The following is a 24,888-nucleotide window of genomic DNA, read 5'->3' on the forward strand; positions in this document are numbered from 1 at the left end:
TAGCACACAGCTGGTTCATGACACTTATTGTTGTATTTTGTTTATTTATTTTTTTGGTATATATATACATATATATTATGTATATGTATATATGCAAATTCATTGCCTCAAGCAAGTAAGCAATGTTTGCTTAAGATAACTACATTAGGACAACTTATTCATTCATGAATCACATTTTTGTCATATTTTATATTTGTATTTTGAAAACAGTAGCAATATCAGCTACCATTTCACACACTTCACATGGGATTTTGTTGGTTGAAGGACCCTAATAGACTCTAGAATTGTCACCATAAGCGCTGCCTGTCTGTTTCGTATGAGCATAACAGTTCAGGCTCAGCTGTGTTGCATGTGTGTCAAGAAAGAAGCAAGCATGAAGAAAAAGGAAGTGTACCTAATAAAAGAAGGAGGAAAGGAACAAGGTTTATCTGGCAAAAATTAATACATTGGGGGGAAAAAATTAGCAGAAAAAACTTGTATTGTAAGATTTCATTTTACTTTATTTTTCTGATTCTAAATGTTTGGTATTGACATCCAAACCATTATAAAGGCCAAAATATAAACTCCGTAAACAGAGGAGTAGATTAAATAATAAGTGTAAGTAAAAGCAATAATAATCTGCCATTAAATGTTTTTATTTTCCATAGTTTGTTCCAATAACGGTATAAATTTGTTTTTCCTTTTTTTCCACAGTGATTAATTTGCCTTGTTGCCATTTTTATTGACTTCAGCAACATTGTGCAGGGGAATTAGAGCATTCATTTGCTGTTGCTATAACTGAAGCTAGCCTTAAAGGCAACTGATGACGGGCTTTCTGTCTCCCATTCAGTTATCCACTCATCTCTCTTAAAGTAGAACAATCTTGACTCAGGGTAAAGAAAGAAAGAAGAGATGATCATTTTCTCCTCTTCACTGTGTGTAAGCGGCAATACATGAAAAACCAACCCACCATACAAGAATGTTAACGGGCCATTTTTAGATTATTATAATTAAAAAAAAAAAACATTATAAGCAAAGGCCCAAAGCCTAACAACACAACCACTAAAAAAATGTAACTTTTGTACCACCAGATTTTCATTTACTTGCATTTAAAAGTGTGTTCCTCTTCCGCATTAACTCCCGCTTCGTCCGCAATTGTTATGAGAAAAACTCTCCTGTATGACCCGTAATGAATCTTGGGATTCCTGTTCTGTTTTGTACTGCTTTTAATTCCTAAAAATAAATTTTACCTGCTCTGTTATGGTAACTGTCTTGATTAAAAAATATTTATATATTTAAAAGCATATAAATTAACAAAAAAATTAAAGAGTGTTTGAGAACGTTTATCCAGCCATGATTTCAAAGCATATAGCCCAAATTTAAAATTTTAGCAGTGAAGATGTTTAATCTGCAGTGAAAGTAATATAATAAAAGCCACATGTTGTACCAGCTGTTCCAGTGAAAGGTTTGTCCCATTAGCCCATTATACCTTTTAAGTTACATTTCATCAAACAGTCCTGAGAATCCACACAAATTATCTTTTTATATATTACAGTCCAAAGTGAATGCAGATGGTCTCCTGCAGCTTTAAAATATCTAAAGGACACTGAGTGTGGAAACGATCTGTGTTTCTTTTTTTGGTCATCATTAAGTGCTAAAGATTCTGCTGCTGATGTACTCACATTCCTACCAAAAGACTTCCTTTTTTCTTCTCAGAGGAAAAACTATTTCAGAAATGCAATGAGGAACCAACATGTGTTAGAGCAAGAAAGAAAACATCTTATCTGTTACAGCTTGGACATCAACAGCAGATAGTTGTCCTCTTCACCTGGCCCTCTCTATCAGCATAACATTAGCATAAATCACAGGAAGTGGACACAGCATCTCTACAAGAAGGACTATTTCAGAGATTAATTTTTAATGTGAGAAACAGGAAGGAGAAAGACGGAGAATGGCTGAATTCAGGTGGATTCAAATGTTTTCATCAGTGATACTAATGCTTCAATTGTCAGGTAAGAATATTTAAACGTTTATAAATTAGATTACAAAAACTTAGTATGTTGACATTATTGATTTTATTATTTTCTTCACAGCAGCAGCAGCTGACTACTCTGAGTTTATTATCAGGAATGAAGGTGAGGTCACTTTGTCATGTGAAAATGTGACAGATGATCAAGATAAATGTGACAGAACTACCTGGCTCTTTAGTCAATCAAATAGAGCCGTAGTAACACTGTTTGAACACGGGAAGATTCACCAAGGGGCCGAAAATAAATCAGACAGACTGAGTGTTACAGCAAAATGTTCTCTGGTTATAAAGAAGCTCACAGCTGAGGATGTTGGTCAGTACACCTGCAGAAGGTTCAACAAATCAGGACAAAAAGAAGGTTCAGACTCTGTAGCTGAGCTGTCTGTTGTTAACTGTGAGTATTTCCATCATCATGTTTTCAGATTATTAGAACATCAAACTGAAACATTACAATAACTATAACTATAGTATAGTATACTGTAAATGTTATTCTTGTTCTCTCTTTTTTTAACAGTAACTGAATATAAGGATAACGACACAGTGACATTGAAGTGCTCTGTGTCCACATATAAAGAATGTAAATACACTGTCAAGTGGCTCTATGGTAACAAAGACCTGAGGATGTCACAGTCTACCTGCAGTGTGACCTTTGCAACATCTGATCATAATTACACATCCAAGAACTCTGAGATGTTGAAGTGCCAAGTGACACATGGTGGAAACGTGCAGGAGTTTATCTTCAGTCAATCTTCTGGTCAGAGAAGGGATACGTAAACATTTCAGTCCTTACAATAACTTCATCCTGTTATAAACAAAGAAAGAATTTTTTGGGGGATATGATCATAGAAAAAGTGCTTGTATGATTGGGTGAATAAGGCGAGTTGTATAAAGTCAGGTAAAGTAGAAAAGCACTGCAAAAGAAGCACAATTTAACAGACTTCAGAAGCCTGCTCCTACCAACAGTCAGCGTTGGATTCTTATACACAATACACTTACTTCACTTCAGCAGGTTCCCAAAAATAAGCTGTAAAAGAAAACATCCTGTGGAGATGTATTAACGGAAATAAGGAAAAGGGGAAGTCAGCTTAATGAGCCTGCTGTTCATTTTCTGTTCCCGTTTAAAAAAGCTTATTTTTTAAAAAAACATTTCTCTCAGTGAAATAACATTATAACCAGGACAATATTTCTTTGTTGGTCATTTTAAGCAAATACAATGATCTTAACCGAGTAATTTTATACAACCTAAAAACCAAATTAAAACACATTTGATTTTTATACATCAGGATTTTAAAAAGACAAGAACCTGCAGACATAATGTGTCTAATGTTTTTCTTTTTCTTCAGGTGTGTGGAAGTTTATTGTTGTAGCACTGGGGTTAACAGTACTCATAATGAGTGCTTTCATAAGCATCATATGGAAGAGAGTTAAAGGTGAGAGCTTTCACAAGACTGAGCTTTCATCACCAGGGAGACTGCAGAAACCAGGATGGACTTTCATTCTAAAAGCTTGAATTGATTTTTCTCTTTTTTAGGACACAAATCACAGATGAATGAAAATGCTGTGAGTTATAACACTTTCATGTTATATACGAGTAATGAGTCTTTCTCACTGATGTGATTATAGTCTGCTGTGTTTACGAGGCTTCTTTGTCTGTTTTATTTGTTTCAGGAACTCAGTTTAAACCCTGCAGTGACTCTGTCTGCTCCAGGAACCATTCAGGACTCTGTGAGCTCAAATACTTACTCACCACTTGTATTTGTTCTCCCATATGTTGAATCTAAGCATTACTGAGCAGTCTCTACGTTGTCGTATCTGTGCAGGCTGAATCTGAATACGCTGTTCCCTATTCCTCCATCAGCTACACCGACAACACCACCAGTAAAGCTCAGGTAAGCTGTCCTATTGGTTATTCAGGTGATGTCAGTTAATAACAATAAAAATTCCCATGAAAGAGCAAGGTAAATGTTGGTATCTGAGTGTTAAGAATAAATATTAAGATTATAATACTATTCTCAAATCTGCCTTACCCTACATTATTATGGTGTTGATTTATTTCATTTTTTGTGTATTCACTTTCAGGTTGTGGGTCAAGATGATGATGAAGATGATGACACAGTGACCTACATCACCATGAAAAGTCACATCACTTCTGCTGCACCCTCCAGTGATCCCAGCAGCCTCTATGCTGCCGTCAACAAACCAGTGAGAGACACGTGTTGACGAAACAGCTACAGCTCATATAAGCTTTCTTACGTTACACTGGTTATGGTTGCGCTCAGGCCCTTTTCAACCTGTTATTTGTATCAGATTGTGTAAAAATGTTTCTGTTAGGCTTAAGTTCTCCATGTTTAACATAAAGGATATTATACTGCTCATTTACATTTCTAGCACAGAATGTTTTATCCATAAATTGTCTCCAGTTTGACAAAGTTCAGAATTTATTACTGTAGCAATCCCTTTTATCCAGAAGGGGGTGCTGTATATTCATTATAACAAAATGTGAAGCAGTGGAAGAAATAATCTAACATCCTCAGACATAATAAAAGTCACATGTTAGATCATCTGTTTCTGCTTGCAGTCATTTAAACATCTATATCTCAGAACTGTTTGAGTGTGTGTTTCAAAGCTGAATTAGTTAATTATTCAGTGTTCAACAATATAGAATCACAAAGGAAAACAACAAACTGCATTTTTACATTGGGCTATACATCCTGTGATTAACACTCCTCTAAATCCCTGTGCCTTGTGAAAATCATCTCTTTGGGATTTATGATTCCGCAAATTTGTTCGTCTGTGTACACTTTTCAATTGGACAAACGGGAGAGAGGGGTTTCACCCACTCAAGATGCATTTCCTGCTACTCCCTCTACTCGACGCAGCAGGAAAACTGTTATTGCTCCACACAAGGAAAAGAAAAAACATGGTTTTCAAAGTGTGTGCCGCTTCATACATCTCATTGCAATTGTGTCTGTGGCATCTGATACGAGCCCTTTTGGTTTGGCGGTGTGCGTAAACTCTGAGCATTATGATTCAGTTTCTCATATTGCAGAAGTAAATAAACTAAAGTGGACAGGACAACCAAACCTTACATAACTATCTAAGAGATTAATTTTAGGAGTCGCTTTAACAACAACTCTGGCTGTTAATAAATGAGGAACATGGAAGCTGTGTAAGTCTGGTTGCGTAAGAATAATGGCAGAAATGTGAGAAAGAAAGCTGAAAGTCATAATGAGGAAGTCATAGATCGAAAACTACAGGAAGAAGACACATTTATGCTTTAGAAGCCTGCGAAGAAAAGAGAGACTGAGAGACATAATGGTTACATTTAGATGGATAAAAATGTTTCTGTTCTTTGTACTCATGCTTCAGTTTGGAGGTAAGGATGATTTGTACAATGTACATCGTCTTAGGATTTGAAAACTAACTCTTCTTTTTAATTTTGAGTAATATCATTTTTATTTAGCACACAAAGCTGTGGTGTTTCTGAGAACAATGAAAACTGAGTTTGATGCACTCTTGGAAAATGTAGTGTTAACATTTTTGATTCTGTCATGTTCTCAGGAGTACATAGTGGAGATCTTTCGCTCTCCTTCACTGTCAGAGATGAAGATGAAGTCACTTTGCCTTGTGAAAACGTGATCAACAATCATCACAACTGTGACACTACTGTCTGGTTCTTCACTGATTCAAGAGGCACACCAGCAGTAGAGCTGGTTAATCTTGGACAGATCAAAGAAAAAGCCAAATCAGACAGACTGAGTGTTACAGCAGAATGCTCACTGGTTATAAAGAAGGTCTGTGGCAGGAATAAGGCACGGCGGGTCCAAGGATCAGTGTTTTCAGACATTTTTATTTACAAAACACCTCACACCACCCACCTGAGTCCCCGTGCTTTTAACGTGGCGGGCGTGATTGCGGATGCCGTGCAGGTGCGTCCGCCCTCCCTGCACGCCACCGCAGACCACGCCCCACCACACACCCCCATCGCCCAATTGAGGCCGAGGAGTCATCCGGCCGAACCTACTCCCCCCCCCCCCCCCACCCCACCGGTTGGGGGGAGCAACGTCCGTTGCGGAGGCCGCCCACCCCTCCAATGGCGGCGAGCCTTGTCCGGGGGTCGGCCACGCCTCCAGCAGCAGCGGCGAAACCGGTCCGGAGGCCGGCTACCCGGCAAGCCGGCACGACCCCGCCGGCCCCGGGAGGGGCTCACTTCCCGGCGCATCTGACGCTCCGGGGCAGCTCGATCCTCGACCTCGGGCACAGGTCGAGCAGGCTCCCCTGGCACGGGGACCGCCATCTCCCCTCCCGGTTTCTCCACCTCTTCCGGCTGGAGCGGCTCGTCCGCCGCTGGCTGGGGCGCTGGCGGGAGCGGCTCGTCCTCCGCTGGCGGGAGCGCTGGCGGGAGCGGCTCGTCCTCCGCTGGCGGGAGCGCTGGCGGGAGCGGCTCGTCCGCCGCTGGCTGGGGCGCTGGCTGGGGCGCTGGCGGGAGCGGCTCGTCCGCCGCTGGCTGGGGCGCTGGCGGGAGCGGCTCGTCCGCCGCTGGCTGGGGCGCTGGCTGGGGCGCTGGCGGGAGCGGCTCGTCCGCCGCTGGCTGGGGCGCTGGCTGGGGCGCTGGCGGGAGCGGCTCGTCCGCCGCTGGCTGGGGCGCTGGCTGGGGCGCTGGCGGGAGCGGCTTCGGCAGCCCCTCCCGCGACTCCTCTTCCTCCAGCCGGTGCAGACCCTCGCGCGCCTCGTCTGCCGCCTCCGGTCGGAGCGGCTCGTCCACCGCTCCCGGCAGGAGCAGCCCTTCACTCGGCTGTTCCCCCTCCTCCGGCAGGCGCAGATCCCCGTGCGCCTCGTCTGCCACCTCCGGCTGCTCAGGTGCCCCACGCGGCTCCTCCACCGCTTCGCTGTCCTCGGTACACACCTGTGGGGGTGGCGCCCAGGCCCAGAGCAGCGCCGCCAGCTCCCCAATCCGTTGCAGGTGGCGCTCGGACTGGTGCTGCTGCTCTGCCTGCTGGCGACGCACCTCCGCCGCCTGCTCCCGCTGGGCGGCCGCCATTTTGGCCACCCTCTGGGCCAGCTCCTCCACTCCCTGGCTCCGATAAGAACCCGCCGTGCCGCCTCCTGGGTTTCGGCACCACTGTGGCAGGAATAAGGCACGGCGGGTCCAAGGATCAGTGTTTTCAGACATTTTTATTTACAAAACACCTCACACCACCCACACCACACACCTGAGTCCCCGTGTTTTTAACGTGGCGGGCGTGATTGCGGATGCCGTGCAGGTGCGTCCGCCCTCCCTGCACGCCACCGCAGACCACGCCCCACCACAAGGTCACAGCTGAGGATGTTGGTCGTTACACCTGCAGACAGTTTAAAAGCAAATCAGGGGGACAGCAAGGTCCAGATGATGTGGTTTATCTGTCTGTTGTTAGCAGTGAGTATTTGCAACACCATATTTTTGAGCTCAAACCATGCTGTTAGAACAACATGTTGACAAGTTGCATTTTGAAAAAAGGAAGCTTATTCTTATTTGGTCTTTCACTTGCATTTTGTCTTCACCAGTGACTGAACAGAAGAAAGCTGATGAGGTGACTTTAAGCTGCTCTGTGTGGACATATGAAAGGTGTAAACACAAAGTGAAGTGGATCCATAACAGTGAAGCTCTGGATATAGATTACTCAAATTTAAAAACATCGGAGTCTCCCTGCTCTGCTACTGTGACTTTTCTGAATGATGCATACACTCATATATCAACTTATGACTTGAACTGTAGCGTAACAACAGAAGAAAAAAAAGAGCAGCTTTTTACCTTCAGCACTCAGTCATCAGGTAAGAAACCAGGAGAGATTCTGAAGAACCTTTCAAAATAACTTCACATTAATCTGACTAATTACCTAAAATATCTGCTCATTTTATTGATTTGAAGCTGTAATTGACTGAACTTAGTTTCCTAATGAAAGGTCCACTGAATTTTATTCAGGTGAGAAATCAAATACCGCAACAACAATAAAATCAGAAACTACAACTGGAAACACAACAAAAGAGCTGGAAATCATGGATGATTCAACAAAATTACAAGGTAATCAACAATATTCAGCTTTTTTTTTCAATATTTCTATATTTTAGAATGAAATGTTTTAATTTCAGTTTTTTTCCTCTGTATTCATCTACATTAAAAAACAAAAACAATCAGAAAATTACATTTAAAATATTCTTTTCATGCTTTGTCTCCAGGCTCATGCTGGTACAGGCTCATCATAGTGCCTCTGGGTTTAGCAGCACTTATAGCAGCTGTTGTGGTCATCAACATCTGGACAAGAGCTGGTGAGAATGTTCACATATAAGCAAGAAGGGTTGATAAACCTGACATGAAGCTCTGAGGAAGCACGGGTTTATGATTTTGTATTTTACAGGTGTGTAAAGATGGTGAACTATGAAAAAGTCCAGTCTACTGAAGTAGTTTGACCAACCCTCCAGCTTCTATCAGATCTCACTGATCAGCACATCAACATGCTTTATATTGTTTTCAGCAGGCAGGGGTAGCTTTTGGAGGTTTTCTGGACCACAAAAATAGGAACACATGTTTAACATGTTGTTTTCTCTTTCTGCAGAGGCCTCCTGTACAGCATGGTTGTTGTAAAAAGAAATACACATACCTATATTTTTCTTTTACATCTGCATTTGCTGACCATTTCTGAATTTGGAAAACATGCTCTCACTATTATTTCCAAAACACTCCTGTTGGCACTTTAATCTTGGGTAATAGATTTCAAAGCCATTTTTCATTTCTTTCTTTTTCAGCTGCAGAAAGTTAGTATAGAGTTTTGAGCTTAGTTTTATGAGCCTGAGCCTGGATACAAAGTCATTTGTATGTGGTCGAATCTGGTCTGCGCTCAAATGAGTTTTGATTGATGATGATGTAATCACACACACTGTAATCTTTAATGGATTTGAACATAATGCAATCTTTAAAATAAATAACAATTCTAAGCAGAAAGTCTGTTTTGCATCTCTCACTTCAGTCACTTTTGGTGTCTTGTTTCCAGTCTTTAACTCTCATGTTATTTTAAGAACAACCACTTCTACCTGTCCCAGTTCCATTAGTACACCCTATCTTCATTCATTTCTCTCCTTTGAACTCTTTGACAACCCTTCCCAGCATCCTGTGACCGGTTTGTGCTTTCATGACTACAAATGTAAATTTGGATTGGATTTTTGCCCCATCCTGTTAGCTTCTCTATTTGACTTTAAAGTACATTTAAATATGCCATTCAGCCACAACTTTGAGACCTGCCTGTCACAGTCAGGCTGCAAAGCTGACTGTGTGAATAAAGGAGGTGAACCCAAGTGCAGACACTCTAAAACAAAACTCAAACTTAACAGAAAGCGAGACGTTTATTAAGGCTGGTAAGACATTGCAAAGCAAAAGGCAGAGGTGATGCTAAACAATAACCTAAACTGGGGAAACTAAAGATACCCAAAACATGATGTGGAAACGTGATACGTGACACATGATACATGGAACATGGTGGTGCAAAGGACAAAGGACAACCTGACACTGAACAAAGTAGGACAGAGGACTTCAGTACACACAGAGATAATGAGGGGATGTGGAACAGGTGGGAACACAGCTGGGACAAATCAGACCTAACGAGACAAGGAACACTGCACATAGGACAGGGACTTTCACAGTAAAACAAGAAACAGAGTGGAATCCAGACATGGCCACACAAGCTTGACAATATGAACAAGAAGACAAGAAACATGACAGACTAACACAGATGACTTAAGTAAAACATAACTAAACTAAACTTAAGGCAACCAAATGATAATCCTATTACATAATATATTTAAAGGAATAACTTAAAGACTCAAAGCACTGCCCAAAAGCTTATCTCCATCTATACAAGGACAAGTGACCTCTGAGGAAGTTAGAGGAAGCATGACTTCATCTGTGATATCTAAAACAACTCATTTGGTCTGTCTGCAGTGTTTATGTGGCAGCTTTGTGTATCCTATCTCATGTCAATGCTTTCATTAGGGAGTGTGAACATTTCATTCTGTGGATTGCATTGCTCTACTGAAAATAAATCTCTTGTAAACTGGTTCATTCATTATAGAAGGTGATAATTTATACTTTGCATGTCCCACTTCTAGTAAACTTTTCCCCTAAAAAGCATAATTGGATACTGAAATGTTTAAACTTAAAGAATCATTCATCTTCTGCAGCTTTAAAATGTCTAAAAGACACTCTGTGGTTTTTTGACCTGTGTCTGGTCGTCATTAGAGGTTAAAACCTGCAGAGTTATGCTGGTGCTGTCGTATCCACATTTGTACCAAAACACTTCCCCTTCAGTTCTTAGAAAGAGACACTTAAATAAGATGTAATGAGGAAGAAATTATGTACCAATGAAGTGACAACAGTTGAGCCTGTGAGTTTGTTGCCTCTGCACTGTCATGGTCCCCGCACCTCGCCAGCTGACAGCAGTCTGGCGCTATGTTTTGTGTTCTTTATTCTCCTCTCTTGCCTCTGCTCTCTTTCTCTCTCGTCCTCTCCCTCTCTCTTTCTCCTGCCGGGGCGGAGCTCAGTATGGGCTCCCGCCCCTGGCCCACGCACCTGGGGATGATCAGCACACCTGCCGCTGATTACGAGAATTAGAGTACTACTTAAGATGGCGAGTCTGCTCTACCCGTCGCTGGATCGTTGAGCCATCAGCGTCAGTCGCCCTGCAAACCTGTAATTTGAACTCGTGAGTACTTCTGAACCTGGAAGCTGACTGTCTCTCTCTATGTGTGTAGATCTCCCCTGGACCCTGAGCAACTGTGACTGAGCGTGTGCAAGACGAGTGGTGGTGAAGAGAGGAGCTGTTGTCTGTGTATGGAAAGCCCCCACCCTGGACTCCTTCCCCTGTCACTCCTGGACCCCGAACCCCGACCCTTTTCCCGAACACTTTTGTATGTATATTGCACCTGTGGGAGTCACTGTAAATAAATCCACTCTTGTTTGAAGAAACTAGTGGTCTGCGCCTGAGTCCGCTTCACTAGCCTTGACATGCACATCTATGCAGATTAATGTTTCTACCCTGTTGGCCTTACTTTCACGAATAAAAAAAGAGAGAATGAAATTTACAGTAATCTTCCAGTTTGTGTTTTAATGAGACAGTCTGAGCTGAAAATTATATGATTGGGATGTTTACTATTAACAACATAGGCATGAGCCACAAACAATATGTTGAACTTTCTGAAAGTGTAATAACCAACACCCTCAGCTGTGAGAACAGTTTGCTGTTACACTTAGTTTAAATGTATAAAGGACATTTAGTGTGTGAAGCGTCTGTGTTTCTGATGGTAACACTTCTACATTCTCACCAACTCTGCCCCTTCACTTCTCAGAAAAACATCACTTGACAAGTCACTGAGCAACATTCGGCTGTCTGTTCTACGTGCTCATTTTAGTTTTACAGGGTTTGATGGCCTGCAGTGACCTTTGACCTCTTTAATATTGTTTCGTTCCCCAGCCATTTTATAAACAACAGAAATTGTCAGAGAAAGGACTTCCTGATCAGTTAGCGTGAGATAACAACCACAGGGAGCACGACTTAAAAGTCTGTGACTGTCATTAGTGCGAGAAACAGGAAGGAGAAATACCGAGAAGCATGATGGCTGAATTCAGATGGATTCACATGTTTTTATCAGTGATACTAATGCTTCAATTAACAGGTACGAATACAGATACATTTATAAATGAGATTACAAAAGTTTACACTGAGGACATTATTATTATCTTCTCAGCAGATTCTGAATTGTATGAATGTATTACCTCACTAATAACAGGGAAGCTGATACATTTATTTTTCAGAAGCTCAAGAAGAAAGTGAGAAAAGAGAGACTAAGAGCAATGATGGTTAAATCTATTTAGCTTAAAGTGTTTTTATTGCTGTACCTGTGCTTCAGTTGGTAAGAATACATCCAACATGTGTATAAGAGAAAGATTTAAAAACATTTCCAGCTCAGTGCACTAGTGAAAATGAAAAAGATACAAATGCAAACACGTGTGCATAACTATGCAAAATTATCTGCGCTCTGACATACAGTGTTAACATTTTTTTGATTCTTTGTCGTGTTCTCAGGAGCACTAAGTGGAGATCTTTTGCTCTTCTTGAAGAATCATCACAACTGTAACGCTACCAACTGGCTCTTCATTGAATCAAGAAGCACACCAGCAGTAGAGCTAGTTAATCATAGACAAATCAAAGAAGAAGCAAAATCAGACAGACTGAGTGTTACAGCAGAATTCTCACTGGTTATAAAGAAGGTCACAGCTGAGGATGTCGGTCGTTACACCTGCAGACAGTTTAGAGGCAATCCAGGGAGACAGCAAGGTCCAGATGCTATGGTTTATCTGTCTGATGTCATCGGTGAGTATTTACACCACACCAGACCACCAGTATTTACAAGCTGTGAACAACTAAACAATATGCTAACACATTAGATATATATATTTTTTTTAAAAATGTTTGTTTTTTATGAAAAATTTATTATAAAAAATGTTTGTTTGCTTTTTTCTTGCATGTGATCTTCACCAGTGACTGAACAGAAGAAAGCTGATCAGCTGACTTTAAACTGCTCTGTGTGGACATATGAACGGTGCAAATATAAAGTGAGGTGGATCCATATCAGTGTTGCTCTGGACATAGATCACTCAAAATTTAAAACATCACAATCTTCCTGCTCTGCTACTGTGACTTTTCTGAAACTTCAATATAGTCAGATATCAAGTTCTGACTTTAAGTGTAACGTAACAACAAAAGAAAACAAAGAGCAGCTTTTTACCTTCAGCCATCAGTCATCAGGTAAGAAACCAGGAGAGATTCTGATGAGAAAATTATTTTGTGATGTGCGTAAAGAACTTTTAATTAGCTGAATTTGATATTTTGTTTGGGTGAATGCAATAACATCAGCAACAACAGCAATAACAACAAGAAAAACAACAACAGCAGCAGCTCCATCACAGTCTGATAACCCAGGTCCTACTGGGGTTTTTTGTTTGTTTGTTTTTGCTTTTTCAAAAACATTATTGAATATCTAACTAGTCTAATAATGAGGGAGGGGTTTGGGTTAAGTCACATGCATGTCATATTTGCATTTTTTCTACCTCTCAGACATTGAACAGTAAATGAAAAGCTTCAGATATTTGTGTTCAGGTGCAGCTCTGGTGTGGTCGTACATCCTCGTGGCTGTTATTTCAGCAGCACTTTTAATCTTTGCTGTGAAACTGATTGTACTGAAGAGAGGTGAGAGAAAATACCACATTGCATATTAAAGCTGAATCTTCTCTCTGGTCAAATGTGTAACCCTGTTTTTCTTTTCTTTTCAGGGAACAAAACACAAGCCAATGAAAATGTGAGTTTAAAAATAATCTTTACTAAACATTTTAATTCTATAGATCAGAAGTGATGCAGTGGTTGGTGCAGCAACAGATCAAGAAAAGAAAAAAGAGGGTGCAAAATTCATTTTTGCTTTGATTTTATAATTATTAACTCCAAAAATGACCTCAGCCTATGTGATAAACAGACCCCATAAGCTACTGGTAGTTGGAACGTTGTGTTGCATTTTATGTTTTATCATTTTACCTATCTATGATTGTTGCAGATATTTTAATACTCACATTTTCATGTTGCAAGTAACTGAAAGTTGCACTGAAGCAATGCATATATTTATTCAGGCCTTGACCTCCAACTCACAACTTCTGCTGTTTGAATTTGTTCTTCAACATTATAAAACTAACTTTACAACATGAGACTGTGCAAGAGATAGATTTCAAACTGAAGGGAAGTGAACTGGTGCTGTCAAACTAAGCCAAAAGAAGTGGTAACACATTTTGAGCGATAACATGACATCGTTGGCGGAGACGGGTCAGTGTAGATCCCCCTGCATGTCAGAGGGCAGTAATTATGTTTTCTTTACTGTGTAGGCGGATCATGAAGATGGTGTTTCCTACATCTCCATCAGCTACACCGACAAGGCTAACAGTGAAAACAAAGTAATGCATATGATCAATGTTTCCGGCTTCATCAGTGCATTAGTAAATGATGTTTTCACTGTGTTGTGTTACATCTAGTGAAACATCCTGTGCTCTGTGTGCTTCCAGGTTTGGGGTAAATGTGACAGTGATGAGACAGATACCTACTCCACTGTGAAAGCTTCCTCCACAGATCCCAGCAGCCTCTATGCTACCATAGAGTAAACAAAAAGGAAACTTAATCATCAGGTCATTGCTTCTGTGAAAAAGCTTCGTCCCTATAAGAATAATCGGTTTGCTCAGTTTAAAAGGAGGAAGCAACTGTGTGAGTGCTTAAAAAGCAGAATTTGTGACACATTTTGTTTTGTAACATTTGAAAGGCTTTCATTTTTATTTTATCTTTTGTTCAAAGTTTTGAAATGATGTACATAGATGTTTTTATTTTGCTATTTGCCTGTAAATTTTCTAAAACTGCAGTAATTTATAAGTTTAGTTTCATTTTTTCCATAAACAATCATTCAAACATTTGTGTCTCATTACTGTATGCATCAATAGCAGGATTAAATGGAATCAGGCATCAAAGTGGGAGGATTTCATACCTGTATGAAAAACATAATTTTACATGAATGAATGTGAAAGTTTTATTATGTTGGTTGCATTTCTCTACTGAAAACAAACCTTCCCTCTGGTGAGCAGGTTTTTTCACAAAGGGCTTGAACTTATCTAAATGAAGAAATTCAGTTCAAGACACCTGAGACTGATCATAAATCAGGACACATACATATGAGAGTTAAAGTGAAAGGAGACAATATCCACTGCAAGCTTAGAATATCTAAAGGACACACAGGCTACACACACAGTGACATTAAACTGCTCTGTGTCCACATATGAAGAATACACCTTAGGTGGTTTTTTTATACCCCACAAGGGTGTCTATACACCCCACAAGGGTGTATAGACAAAATACAATAATAGGAAACCCAACCCAGTGTTTTCAGTTTGGAATTATATTGGATATTATATTATTTAGATTTATATATTATATTTTCTATTATATTTTCTGTTCTGTCCTTTTTGGCTTGTTCTCTTTTATTTACAGTTTTATTTTTGTTGCCTGCACTTTCTAATAAATTTCACTTCCTTTGTATTTGCCTTCTTGATTAGTTGCAGCAGTGTTTGTTTTCCCATCTAGTTTACCTTCCTTCATTACCTGTTGTGTATTTAAACACACATTTCTACTGGAGTGTATACTTGCTTACTCGATTAGTTGCGGCAGTATTTGTTTCCCTTTCATTTCCTGTGGGTGTAACCACTCATTCTGTTCTAAGCTTACTGTCTGTCTGCTTGTGAGTTTTCCTGTTGTATATTCAGTTTTGTTGGGGGCTGAAGTTCCCCATGTAACATTCTATTTTTATTCATTTATTTTTTTACCAGTTTTGTTTATTTTTGTAACAATTACTGTTGTCCAGAAGGGGGTGCTGTATAATAATTGCAAGAAACTAAGCTACCAAATAGACACAGACACTAGCTGGTTTAAAAAAAATACAAAAGAAAATGAAGAACTTTTTTTTTCATATTTTATTTTTTCATAAATGAGTGTTCTTTATGTAAATAAGATGCCAGTGATGTTTCTTTAAGCAAAGCAAATTAAAATTGTTGCAGTCCAAAAAATTAAAAAATAAACATCCAAATTCAAACTCTCTCAGCTTAAGTATGCCATTAATCTGCACTCTGAAAAGTAATGGTGACATTTCTACTTCTCTGGCATATTCTCAGTAGATCTTTCTCTTTCCTTTACTGTCAGAGATGGAGATAAAGTCACTTTGGAGGAAAGGAAAACAAAGGAACAAAGGAAATAAAACACAAGACAATGCACACATGGAACACATACCAAAATAAGAAATGAGAAAGCTAAACAGGGGTTCTAGTTTCAGTCATTATGCAAATCCAGTGTTATAAGGATGGGGAAAGGATGAGACTAAAGCAGTCACTTGGATGAGTGGCACTGAAAATGTGAAAACCTGCCACTGCATCCACATGAACAGAACTAGCTTTTACACTAAGGGAGGAATACAGCCAAAGCAACTAGGACCTGAGAACTAAATACACAAAGGACTACAGGAAGTTAATATGAATATCATACAAACCAGGAATCACAATGAATATTTAAATAAACAAAACTCAATATTTTTTTTAGGTTGCAAGAAAGTAAAGCAATCTAAAATATGAAATATTCCCACTTATGTTTATTCTGGTCATCTGTGGATAACACCTCCCCCGCTCTGCTGCTGCTAATTAAAAATGAATTAAACAAGCTAAATCATTAAGAGCAAAGTCTTGCTCACCATCACCAACATGGATTCTGTTGTTTAATAAACACTGAACAAGCAATATGAGTTTGCACAAGACAATTGGTACAAATACATACTTTGATATATGGCAGTGGACAGGAAGTGTGCTGTGGCTTTAGTGGAGATAAAACTCTACAACACATTATTTAATATCCTATAAAATTACTCTTATTTACCTCCACCAAAATTAGTAAGATTGCAGTGTCAGTTTGGTTGAGAAGGGGTCTACACATTTGAAAAACTGAGGGAATTCATATGATCTACATTAAAAAAATAAATACAAGAAATAATCATAACATTAAAAATAACCACAGCCTGAATGAGGAGGAGACAGGAAGTAAACTAGATAGGCATGTGTCTTTGACAAGTACAGCAGAGTTTGCCAGTTATAGATGTGGCAAAATGAGAAGGAAAACCAGAACAAAACGTGATGATTGAACACAAATTATTCAACATTTCTCTGTTTCTGTTGCTTCTTTTTTCAGGTAAGGAAACCTTTATTTACACCTAAAACCATTTTGCTATTTTACTTAATCTCAACAACAAATTTCAAACACACATTTTCAGATATGAAAATTAATTAGCTTTGCAAACCTCTTCCTACTGTAACACTTTATCAGCATCTAACTTACTGAATAGATTATTGTTAAGATTAACAGATGCATTAAGAAGTTTTTAATAAGACGTCTGATATTGATAAGTATGTTCAGTTACAATAGTCACCAAACTCTTGTTTTGTCTCAATTATTAGGTGTAATTTCTACATCAATTTTCTTTTACCTACTTTAGCTTTTATGCTGTGACACTCTCTGTTTGCTTTCTGCATTTATTTTTATATTCCTCCTTTGGAGTCTTTGTGGAGCGAATCAGCTGAACTTGTTGTTTTGAACTTGTTGTTAAGACAAAGCTGAAAGTCTTTATGAGGACATCATGATTCACTAATTAAAGGAAGCTCTCCGTGTATCTAGATGTATTACAAGGTCTGTGTTTTTTTATATTTGTGCTTCAGTTTGAAGGTAAGGATACATGTAACATGTAAGAGATTTTTTTCTTCTTTTGAGTTTTACTTTATTTTGAAATCCAAGACAGCTGTGCTTTTGTTTGACAACCCAATTCAAGTTTTTTGTTAGTTCTTTTGTAATAAGAATGTAAATCGTCTCCGTTCAGACAAGTATTGTTTTTTTTTCTCTGTTATATTCTCAGGAGATCTAAGTGGAGATCTTTCACTCTCCTTCACTGTCAGAGATGGAGATAAAGTCACTTTGCCTTGTGAAAACGTGATCAAAAACCATCACAGCTGTCACACTACCACCTGGCTCTTCACTGATTCAAGAGGAAAAACAGCAGTAGAGCTGGTTAATCTTGGACAGATTAAAGAAACAGTCAAATCAGACAGACTGAGTGTTACAGCAGAATGCTCACTGGTTATAAAGAAGGTCACAGCTGAGGATGTCGGCCGTTACACCTGCAGACAGTTTAGAGGCAATCCAGGGAGACAGCAAGGTCCAGATGCTGTGGTTTATCTGTCTGTTGTTAGCAGTGAGTATTTACACCACAATATGTTGGAGTTCAAACTGTGTTGTTAGAGCAACATAATGAAACATTACATTTAGTGAAAAGAAATGTATTCATACTTTTTAATTCTTCTTGCGTTTATCTTCACCAGTGACTGAACAGAAGAGCAGGGATCAGGTGACTTTAACCTGCTCTGTGCAGGTACATGGACATTGTGAACACAAAGTGAAGTGGATCCATTACAGTGAAGGTCTGAATAGAGATTACTCAAACATAAAAACATTACAGTCGTCCTGCTCTGCTACTGTGACTTTTGTAAATTCTTTATACAGTCACATATCTAACTCTGACTTTAAGTGTAACGTAACAACAGAAGATGACAAAGAGCAGCTTTTTACCTTCAGCCCTCATTCATCAGGTAAGAAAGGAGGAGAGATTTTAATGATTATGATAAAATTTTGAAAGTAACTTCACATTATCTGCTTATTTTAACAACTTAAAGTTTTAACTGACAGACAATTTATTAGTGAAAGGTCCACTGAATCTTCTTTTTTCATTTAGGTGAAGAAACAATTACAACAACAACAGTTAAATTGGAAATCACAATTGAAAATACAACAAGAGCAGGTCTGGGGACAAAAGAGTTGGAAAGCATGGACGGTTCAAGAAAATTAAGTAATGCCAACTTGTCCTCTGTATCATTTTTCCTCCACTTCCTAAATTTCAGAATGAAAAGTTTGAGGTTTGTGTTGTGTGTTTTGCAAAGAAAAATACATTTAAAATATGCTTTTTGTGTTTTCTTTATCTTCCCAGGCTGGTCCTTGTACAGGCTCATCATTGTGGCTCTGGGTTTAGCAGCACTTATTGCTGCTGTTGTGATCGTCAACATCTGGATAAGAGTTGGTGAGAATAATCATATATGAACAAGATTTTGTTTGTGGAAGCTAAAGTTGACTCCTTACTTGGTCCTTTTAGGGAAAAAAGCACAGATGGAGGAAAACACGGTGAGTTTGTTAACTTTTTTCGGACTAAGTATACACAATAAATAGGCGATCACACTGAATTTTGGATAAAACTGTATTTTCTGGCTCATGAACAAGTAGAACCCATCAGGATAAAAGAAAATCTTTACTTTGTCGGCTTATTAGTCTGATTGTGCTAAATGCAAAATGCAGTTACAGTTTTAATGACGTTCATTATTCTGTATTTTACAGATGTGCAAAGATGAGGTTGATGATGGAGCAGTGAACTATGAAAATGTCCAATCTTCTGATGAAGTTTGACCGACCCTCCTGCTTCTGACAGATCTCACATATCAGCACATCAATGTGCTGCACAGTACATTTCTTTTTACCTTCATACTCAACCTTTTAAACAGAGACTCGTGCTCTTGCTTCAGTCACAGTTTGGATAACAATACTGAAACTGTGATACTCTCCTACTTTGAAAACCAAAGTGACTTTTATAAAAATAACTTCCTGCATCAGCTGTAAAAAGCTTCTTGTTTTGTTTTTTGAAGTGACCAGTATTTTTAATGGTTTTTCAACATTTATGTGTTTTGTCTCAGAATCTTTGAGGACAGCCTGGAAATTTTGTTGATAAACTAGGATAAAGTTTTCTCCCCGATTCAAAAATTTACCGGCCATTTTCCCTCTCCCTTTCTGTTGTAGCAGCAGAGGCTAGAGCTTAGTTTTATCACTCTGTGTGAGGAAGAGCTGATTTAATCAGAACTAAATTAGCTTTTTATCATTAATGTCAAAGTGCTGTTAAGAATCCAGTCTGTACTTCAGTCAGCTTTGATCTAACACCACACATTGTTATCTCGATTTGAGCATAATGAAATCTATCAAATAAATAATTCTTTCTGGAGGAAAGAATTAACGGCCTTAACTTGTTGGTTAAGGCCAATTGGGACCCTTTAGTGACTTCAGCTTGCTGATCGAGGATGAATGGACTTTTATTGTGGCTAGTTTGTCTTTTATTTATTTCATTCACCTTTGAGGTTTTTTTGTTTTTGTGTTTGTTTGTTTTTTACTATATTAACTGGGTTCTACATCTTTCTGCTTCCGTAATTACCCCATGCTGTTCCCCCCTTTTAGAAAGGCTTTCCTTCTAGTGTACACCCGTAGTCAACACATCAAAGAGGAGACTTCAAACACACAAAAACGAAACAAGATTGAAATGCATTTTTATGAAAGTCAGGCATTTTGATTTAATATTCACATTTTGTTTTGATTGCCACACAATAGCTTCACTTGTTCTAAAGGCTCACCAGCTTTTACACATTTCCCTGAGCGATGGCTTTCTCACAAAGTTTACACATGCAACCCGGACAGGTATTATGCCTTAAGTCACAGCTGCAGACTGAGACTCTCGTCTCTGTCTCAGTGCTACTACACACATTTGATGGACTAACAGGTTGTTGCTTCATCTCTTCCATCAGGAAAAGAGCCCCCTGGGCTCTCTCCCAGGGAACTGCAGCCACCGCTGAACAGCATCATTCCCAAAGTCAACAAGCTTTGCAATAGCTTTAAATGTCTGCATTAAAATAAGAAAGTCTGACACCATTATCCTCAGTCAAAAATCCTTTTTAAGCTGCTGTTTTTCCTAGTTAAGCCTAATTTGTGTACTCAGGTACATCCAATGTGTTTTAATAAACATATCTGTGACAAAAGGGATTCTGCTCTGTACCAAAGTTAAAAAAAAAAAGTAAACATCTGTCATTTCAGCTATATACATATATATATCTATATAGTATATAGAGAGACGAGACTACGAGGCTCCAATTACATCAGTGCAAAAAAAACAAATAGATATAAGAACAGTAAGAAAATAGATATACACTTTATACACTAAATATAAACAAAAGTACGTCTTTGTGTTTCCATTTAAACAGAAAAAAAATTGACACAGAAAACAGACAGATGAAATGGGATGGAGAAGGTGTACATAAATTATACAACATACCACAGTACATTGCACATAAATATTGTTTCTATAAAACACAACATACTTTGTTTTGGACAGCTCTGATAATGTAAAAATGTTTTAGAGATCCTATATTATTTGAAAGTACGTATTGTGACTCTGTGGAAAAGCATCAGAATCAAGGAACTAATGTGAGCAAGAAAACACCGTACCGTACTGTGGTTGAAACTTAAAATAAGCTGTGGTCCATTGACACCAAAAGTGATTCGGGTGTTACTCCACCTGTTTATAATCTCTCACACTCAATAAAATATGTTAAACAGGGGCAATGTTGCAGTGACACCAAACTCCTTATTATGCAACTTTAACCTGTAACGTGCAGTTTACCTGCATAAAATGGCAAGAAATTGGTTTCACATGCTATGTGAAAGAAAACTAAGCTTTTAAGAAAACCGACTCATAGTACTAATAGTAATAAAGATGAGCAGGATTATTTGCTACTTATACAACAGTCAGCAAGCTACTTGATGACATTTTAGAAATCAGTTCTTAGTTAATGACATCGTCTTCCATCTTCTCAGTTATAATTATAGAAGATGTGTCTCTGCATGACATAAGATGGAGTGTAAGGAGCTCCCCCAAGAGGACCCAAACACAGGACAAACACCTCAAACCAACTGTCAAGCATGCTGGTTCAAGGATGGTGATGTGAGCTCGTCCTGCAGCCACAAGAGATGGGCACCTTGCAGTCGATGAGCTCCTCTGTATGCCAAAGTTTTCTAGAGTCCAAAGTGAGGCTGTCTTTCTGACAGCTAAAGCTTCTCCTAAATTGTACCATGCAACACGATAATGACCCCAAGCACCGCAGCAAATCTAAAGCATGGTAGTCCAGTCCTCAACCTGACTGAAATGCTGTGTTTAAAGGAATGCTTGCAAATGTCAATTAATTTAAGCAGCTGAAGTTATTGCTGCTAACTGCTGGTTCTGTAAACTAATCATAGAATGATTGCAATATCGAACTAAAACAAATGCCTGAATCCTAAATTGTGGATCTCTCATGGTGGTAATCAAATCACTAAATGTGATTCAGAATTGTTTCTTTTGTATATATTATTTTACATCCAGCGGTTAATAAGAGAGTAGATATTTTGATTATAGTTAGCAAAAATTCAGACTAAAATCTGGATTTAGATACATAAAAGCCTCTTATTCATTCTGTGCCTGGCGCTTGCATTTCTGTATCGTCACATACGCTAAGCCCAGTTTCTCAATGATTGCCTGACACTGTTCTGGTTAAGTGATGAAAAACTCAGAGGCAGGTTTCACCCATAGCAGTGGATCTGTGTTGAATCAGCAACTTGCAAAACTAAATCAAAACATGGACTATTGATTTAAAACAGAAATTGCAACAAAGTTCAACATTTACTACATTTACGCAATTAAATCACCTGAGCAGCTTTACTCATGAAATTATAACAGTAAGCTGAATTTATATGCAGTGAGATTTAATGATCAATTACCAAAGGAAAGATTTATGCCTGTAAAGAAGAGGACTCCCTTACTACTATTTATATTAGGGTGTTTAGGCAAATGTTTCCCCCAGGGGTCCAGACACCATTTAAAGGTTCTGGGAGAGGCCATGGGTTAAGGGAGTGTGGGGAATCCTTTGTCCTTGGGTTTTTATGATAATAGGTATGGTGTCAGATTAAAGTGTAAAATATTTAATAATATGAAAATGTAAAATGTATTCATAAGTTGATGTGTTGTATAATGTGGGACTTACCTGTTAGTGGAATAATGGTTTAGCCTTGTGACAGCTGAATGTATTTAAGGCTGATAGTTGTCAGTAGATGTGTGAATTGTTTGTGAGGAGAGCTGCATGAAGATTAAATACTTTTTATTCCACTAGTTTGTCTTGGTCTGCCTCACTGTAAAGCCAGCCGCAAACGGCCGCCCTGTTACAATGCCATAAAAAAAGATTATCATGAACGTGGAAGTACGTGGCATCTGATCTACTGTAACCTGTTGAGGAAAGCTGTCTTTCCAGCCCCGCACTCTGATTTTTCTTTTCTTAAAAAAAACAAACAAAAAAACATATGTTTTCAAAGTTATTTGGTTACAAATGTATTTTGGAAATATTGAGCAGTGCGAAAACCTGCACTGATCTGACCTAATTTCTTCCTCATCCTGATTCCTGACCTGGCTAAGGTGGTTCTGGCATCTGACAAGGATTCCTTCTGAGCGTCTCCCTGGTGAGGTGTACTGGCCGTGTACCACCGGGAGGAGGCCCTCGATCAGACCCAGGACCTGAAGGAGTTACCATGGATAAGCTGGAGAGGGAGGTCTGAAGTTTTCTGCTTAGACTGCTGTCCCCGCGACCTGGTCGCAGACAAATGAAATGGGTAGAGCAAGTTTTGTTTGTAAAGAATGCAATTGTTTCCATGCAGGAAATCTATAGCAAAAAGAAGAGATGAGCCCTTCGTCACAGATGGTGTGGTCACCTGCAGGTTCAAGCTCATTGCATCTCCAACCCACATCGATAGCCACTGTACTTGAGGGAAGTTTGGACAATGTTAAACACTTTCTTCAGGCAATTGTATTTGGATCACCTAAATCAGGGGTCCCCAACTCCAAGCCTCGAGGGCCAGTGTCCTGCAGTTTTTAAATGTGTCTTTGATCGAACACAGCTAACTCGAATGGCTAAATTACCTCCTCAACATGTTTTGCAGTTCTCCAGAGGCCTGGTAATGAACTAATCATTTGATTCAGGTGTGTAGACCCAGGGTGAGATCTAAAACCTGCAGGACACTGACCCTCGAGGCCTGGAGTTGGGGACCCCTGACTTAAAATCATGACAGTAATTCAAGCGGTAATGCCTAGACGGACAAACAAACCATCCTTAACCTCCTTGAACCTGACGTCCACATATGTGGACATCACATTTTGGGTTATTTAGACCAAAAATCTCAATTTTGCTCTACAAGGACCTGATATCCACTTATGGGGACATTATACTGCTACTGTTCCATCGAAATTTTCAACGAATGTCCTCATATGTGGCTCTCATTTTTCTTAGAAACAAAAATTAGGTAAAAAATAAAAAAATCTGGTAATTGTTTGTTTTTACATTCATCAGGTCCCAATCAGCCCAAATATCAAAGAGAAATTAAAAATGCATCCCGTGGACCCAGAGTTCGGGTTTTAGCAGGTTAAAGATATCAGAACACATCAAGCTTCTGTGTTGTTTAAGCCAGAGACTGCACCTGTGGATGAACAATAAAAACATTTTATATTCATTATATTAGTAATGTAACTTGCAATGCAAAGTTAAGGGAAGCTTAGACTTAATTATTCTAAAATGTTTTAAATTGTGTGAAAAATAAATACAAAAAATTAATTTTGATCATATTTCAATATTATTAAATAACACCAGCTACAATATTGGTAATATGTGTGTTGTTCCGCAGAACATTGTCCAGTATGTTGGCTGATATACTTTATTTACCTTTGAAAATAAAAGCTGATCTGATTTTAATGAATTACACAGAGTGTTTTTAATTATTATCTTTGAAATAAACATACAGTGCTTATATTAACTCCTGAATTAGAAAAAATAATGTGCTCTTAAAAACACTCATCTATTTAAAGACTACACAACCTGTGTTAATTAAAATTATACCATAATCTTTTGTGTCAGCATGTGATGTTAAATATACATAAACAGTATGCGTTATCAAATGAAAGTGCAAAACTCTTTGTTAGGAATCTCTACCTCTGATAACAAGTTTCATGATTTTTCAGATTTTTAGGAAAAATGGGCCAGAATTCAGTAATCTCAAGGAAAAAACAAAAACAAAACAAGACCCAACCTCCAGAAGCTTTGCTTATTCTTTGGTCAGCATTTTCTTTACATTGTATTGTATTTTCTGTATAGTCATTTGGTTTTCTTTGTTGTTTTTAAGCATGCTTTATGAAGCTTGTAGTTCAGTAAAAACAAATGGAAAGTCCAGGCTTTTCTATGTGCTGAATTGAAACCTATTTTAATACTTGACATAATTTCTAGTATAATTACTATGTTTTGT

General features: G+C 38.8%; 3 protein-coding genes across 3 annotated transcripts; all 3 read left to right on the forward strand.

Moving 5' to 3' along the window:
- Positions 1-49: 49 nt before the first annotated feature.
- LOC146502058 (uncharacterized) lies at positions 50-5,305 on the forward strand. Its single transcript, XM_085132359.1, has 8 exons — positions 50-1,991; positions 2,073-2,402; positions 2,523-2,762; positions 3,352-3,438; positions 3,540-3,568; positions 3,677-3,733; positions 3,829-3,897; positions 4,088-5,305. Exons 1-8 carry the CDS (start codon positions 1,931-1,933, stop codon positions 4,226-4,228), a joined length of 1,014 nt encoding a protein of 337 aa, XP_084988485.1. The 5' UTR covers positions 50-1,930; the 3' UTR covers positions 4,229-5,305.
- On the forward strand, positions 5,187-14,922 carry LOC146502059 (uncharacterized). Its single transcript, XM_085133318.1, has 12 exons — positions 5,187-5,384; positions 5,570-5,802; positions 7,322-7,424; positions 7,553-7,819; positions 7,971-8,069; positions 8,225-8,322; positions 8,602-8,620; positions 12,121-12,408; positions 12,577-12,637; positions 13,181-13,284; positions 13,368-13,393; positions 13,965-14,922. Exons 1-12 carry the CDS (start codon positions 5,324-5,326, stop codon positions 14,109-14,111), a joined length of 1,506 nt encoding a protein of 501 aa, XP_084989444.1. The 5' UTR covers positions 5,187-5,323; the 3' UTR covers positions 14,112-14,922.
- Positions 14,923-15,018: 96 nt separating this feature from the next.
- LOC146502060 (uncharacterized) lies at positions 15,019-20,052 on the forward strand. Its single transcript, XM_085132361.1, has 7 exons — positions 15,019-16,848; positions 17,567-17,902; positions 18,030-18,296; positions 18,440-18,553; positions 18,692-18,781; positions 18,854-18,882; positions 19,093-20,052. The coding sequence occupies exons 1-7, from the start codon at positions 16,794-16,796 to the stop codon at positions 19,159-19,161; spliced, it is 960 nt and encodes a 319-aa protein (XP_084988487.1). The 5' UTR covers positions 15,019-16,793; the 3' UTR covers positions 19,162-20,052.
- Positions 20,053-24,888: the final 4,836 nt, after the last annotated feature.

This window comes from Neolamprologus multifasciatus, chromosome 15, assembly GCF_963576455.1.
Source record: "Neolamprologus multifasciatus chromosome 15, fNeoMul1.2, whole genome shotgun sequence".
Classification (NCBI taxonomy): Eukaryota; Metazoa; Chordata; class Actinopteri; order Cichliformes; family Cichlidae; genus Neolamprologus; species Neolamprologus multifasciatus.

Excerpts from the sequence above, each read along its gene's own strand:
- LOC146502058 (XM_085132359.1), top strand. The coding sequence starts at position 1,931 with ATGGCTGAATTCAGGTGGATTCAAATGTTTTCATCAGTGATACTAATG. Across the intron at positions 1,992-2,072 it reads ACTAATGCTTCAATTGTCAG|CAGCAGCAGCTGACTACTCT; the intron begins GTAAGAATATTT and ends TTTTCTTCACAG. Across the intron at positions 2,403-2,522 it reads TGAGCTGTCTGTTGTTAACT|TAACTGAATATAAGGATAAC; the intron begins GTGAGTATTTCC and ends TTTTTTTAACAG.
- LOC146502059 (XM_085133318.1), top strand. The coding sequence starts at position 5,324 with ATGGTTACATTTAGATGGATAAAAATGTTTCTGTTCTTTGTACTCATG. Across the intron at positions 8,070-8,224 it reads TGATTCAACAAAATTACAAG|GCTCATGCTGGTACAGGCTC; the intron begins GTAATCAACAAT and ends CTTTGTCTCCAG. Across the intron at positions 13,394-13,964 it reads AAACACAAGCCAATGAAAAT|GCGGATCATGAAGATGGTGT; the intron begins GTGAGTTTAAAA and ends TTTACTGTGTAG.
- LOC146502060 (XM_085132361.1), top strand. The coding sequence starts at position 16,794 with ATGATTGAACACAAATTATTCAACATTTCTCTGTTTCTGTTGCTTCTT. Across the intron at positions 16,849-17,566 it reads TCTGTTGCTTCTTTTTTCAG|GAGATCTAAGTGGAGATCTT; the intron begins GTAAGGAAACCT and ends TTATATTCTCAG. Across the intron at positions 18,883-19,092 it reads CACAGATGGAGGAAAACACG|ATGTGCAAAGATGAGGTTGA; the intron begins GTGAGTTTGTTA and ends TGTATTTTACAG.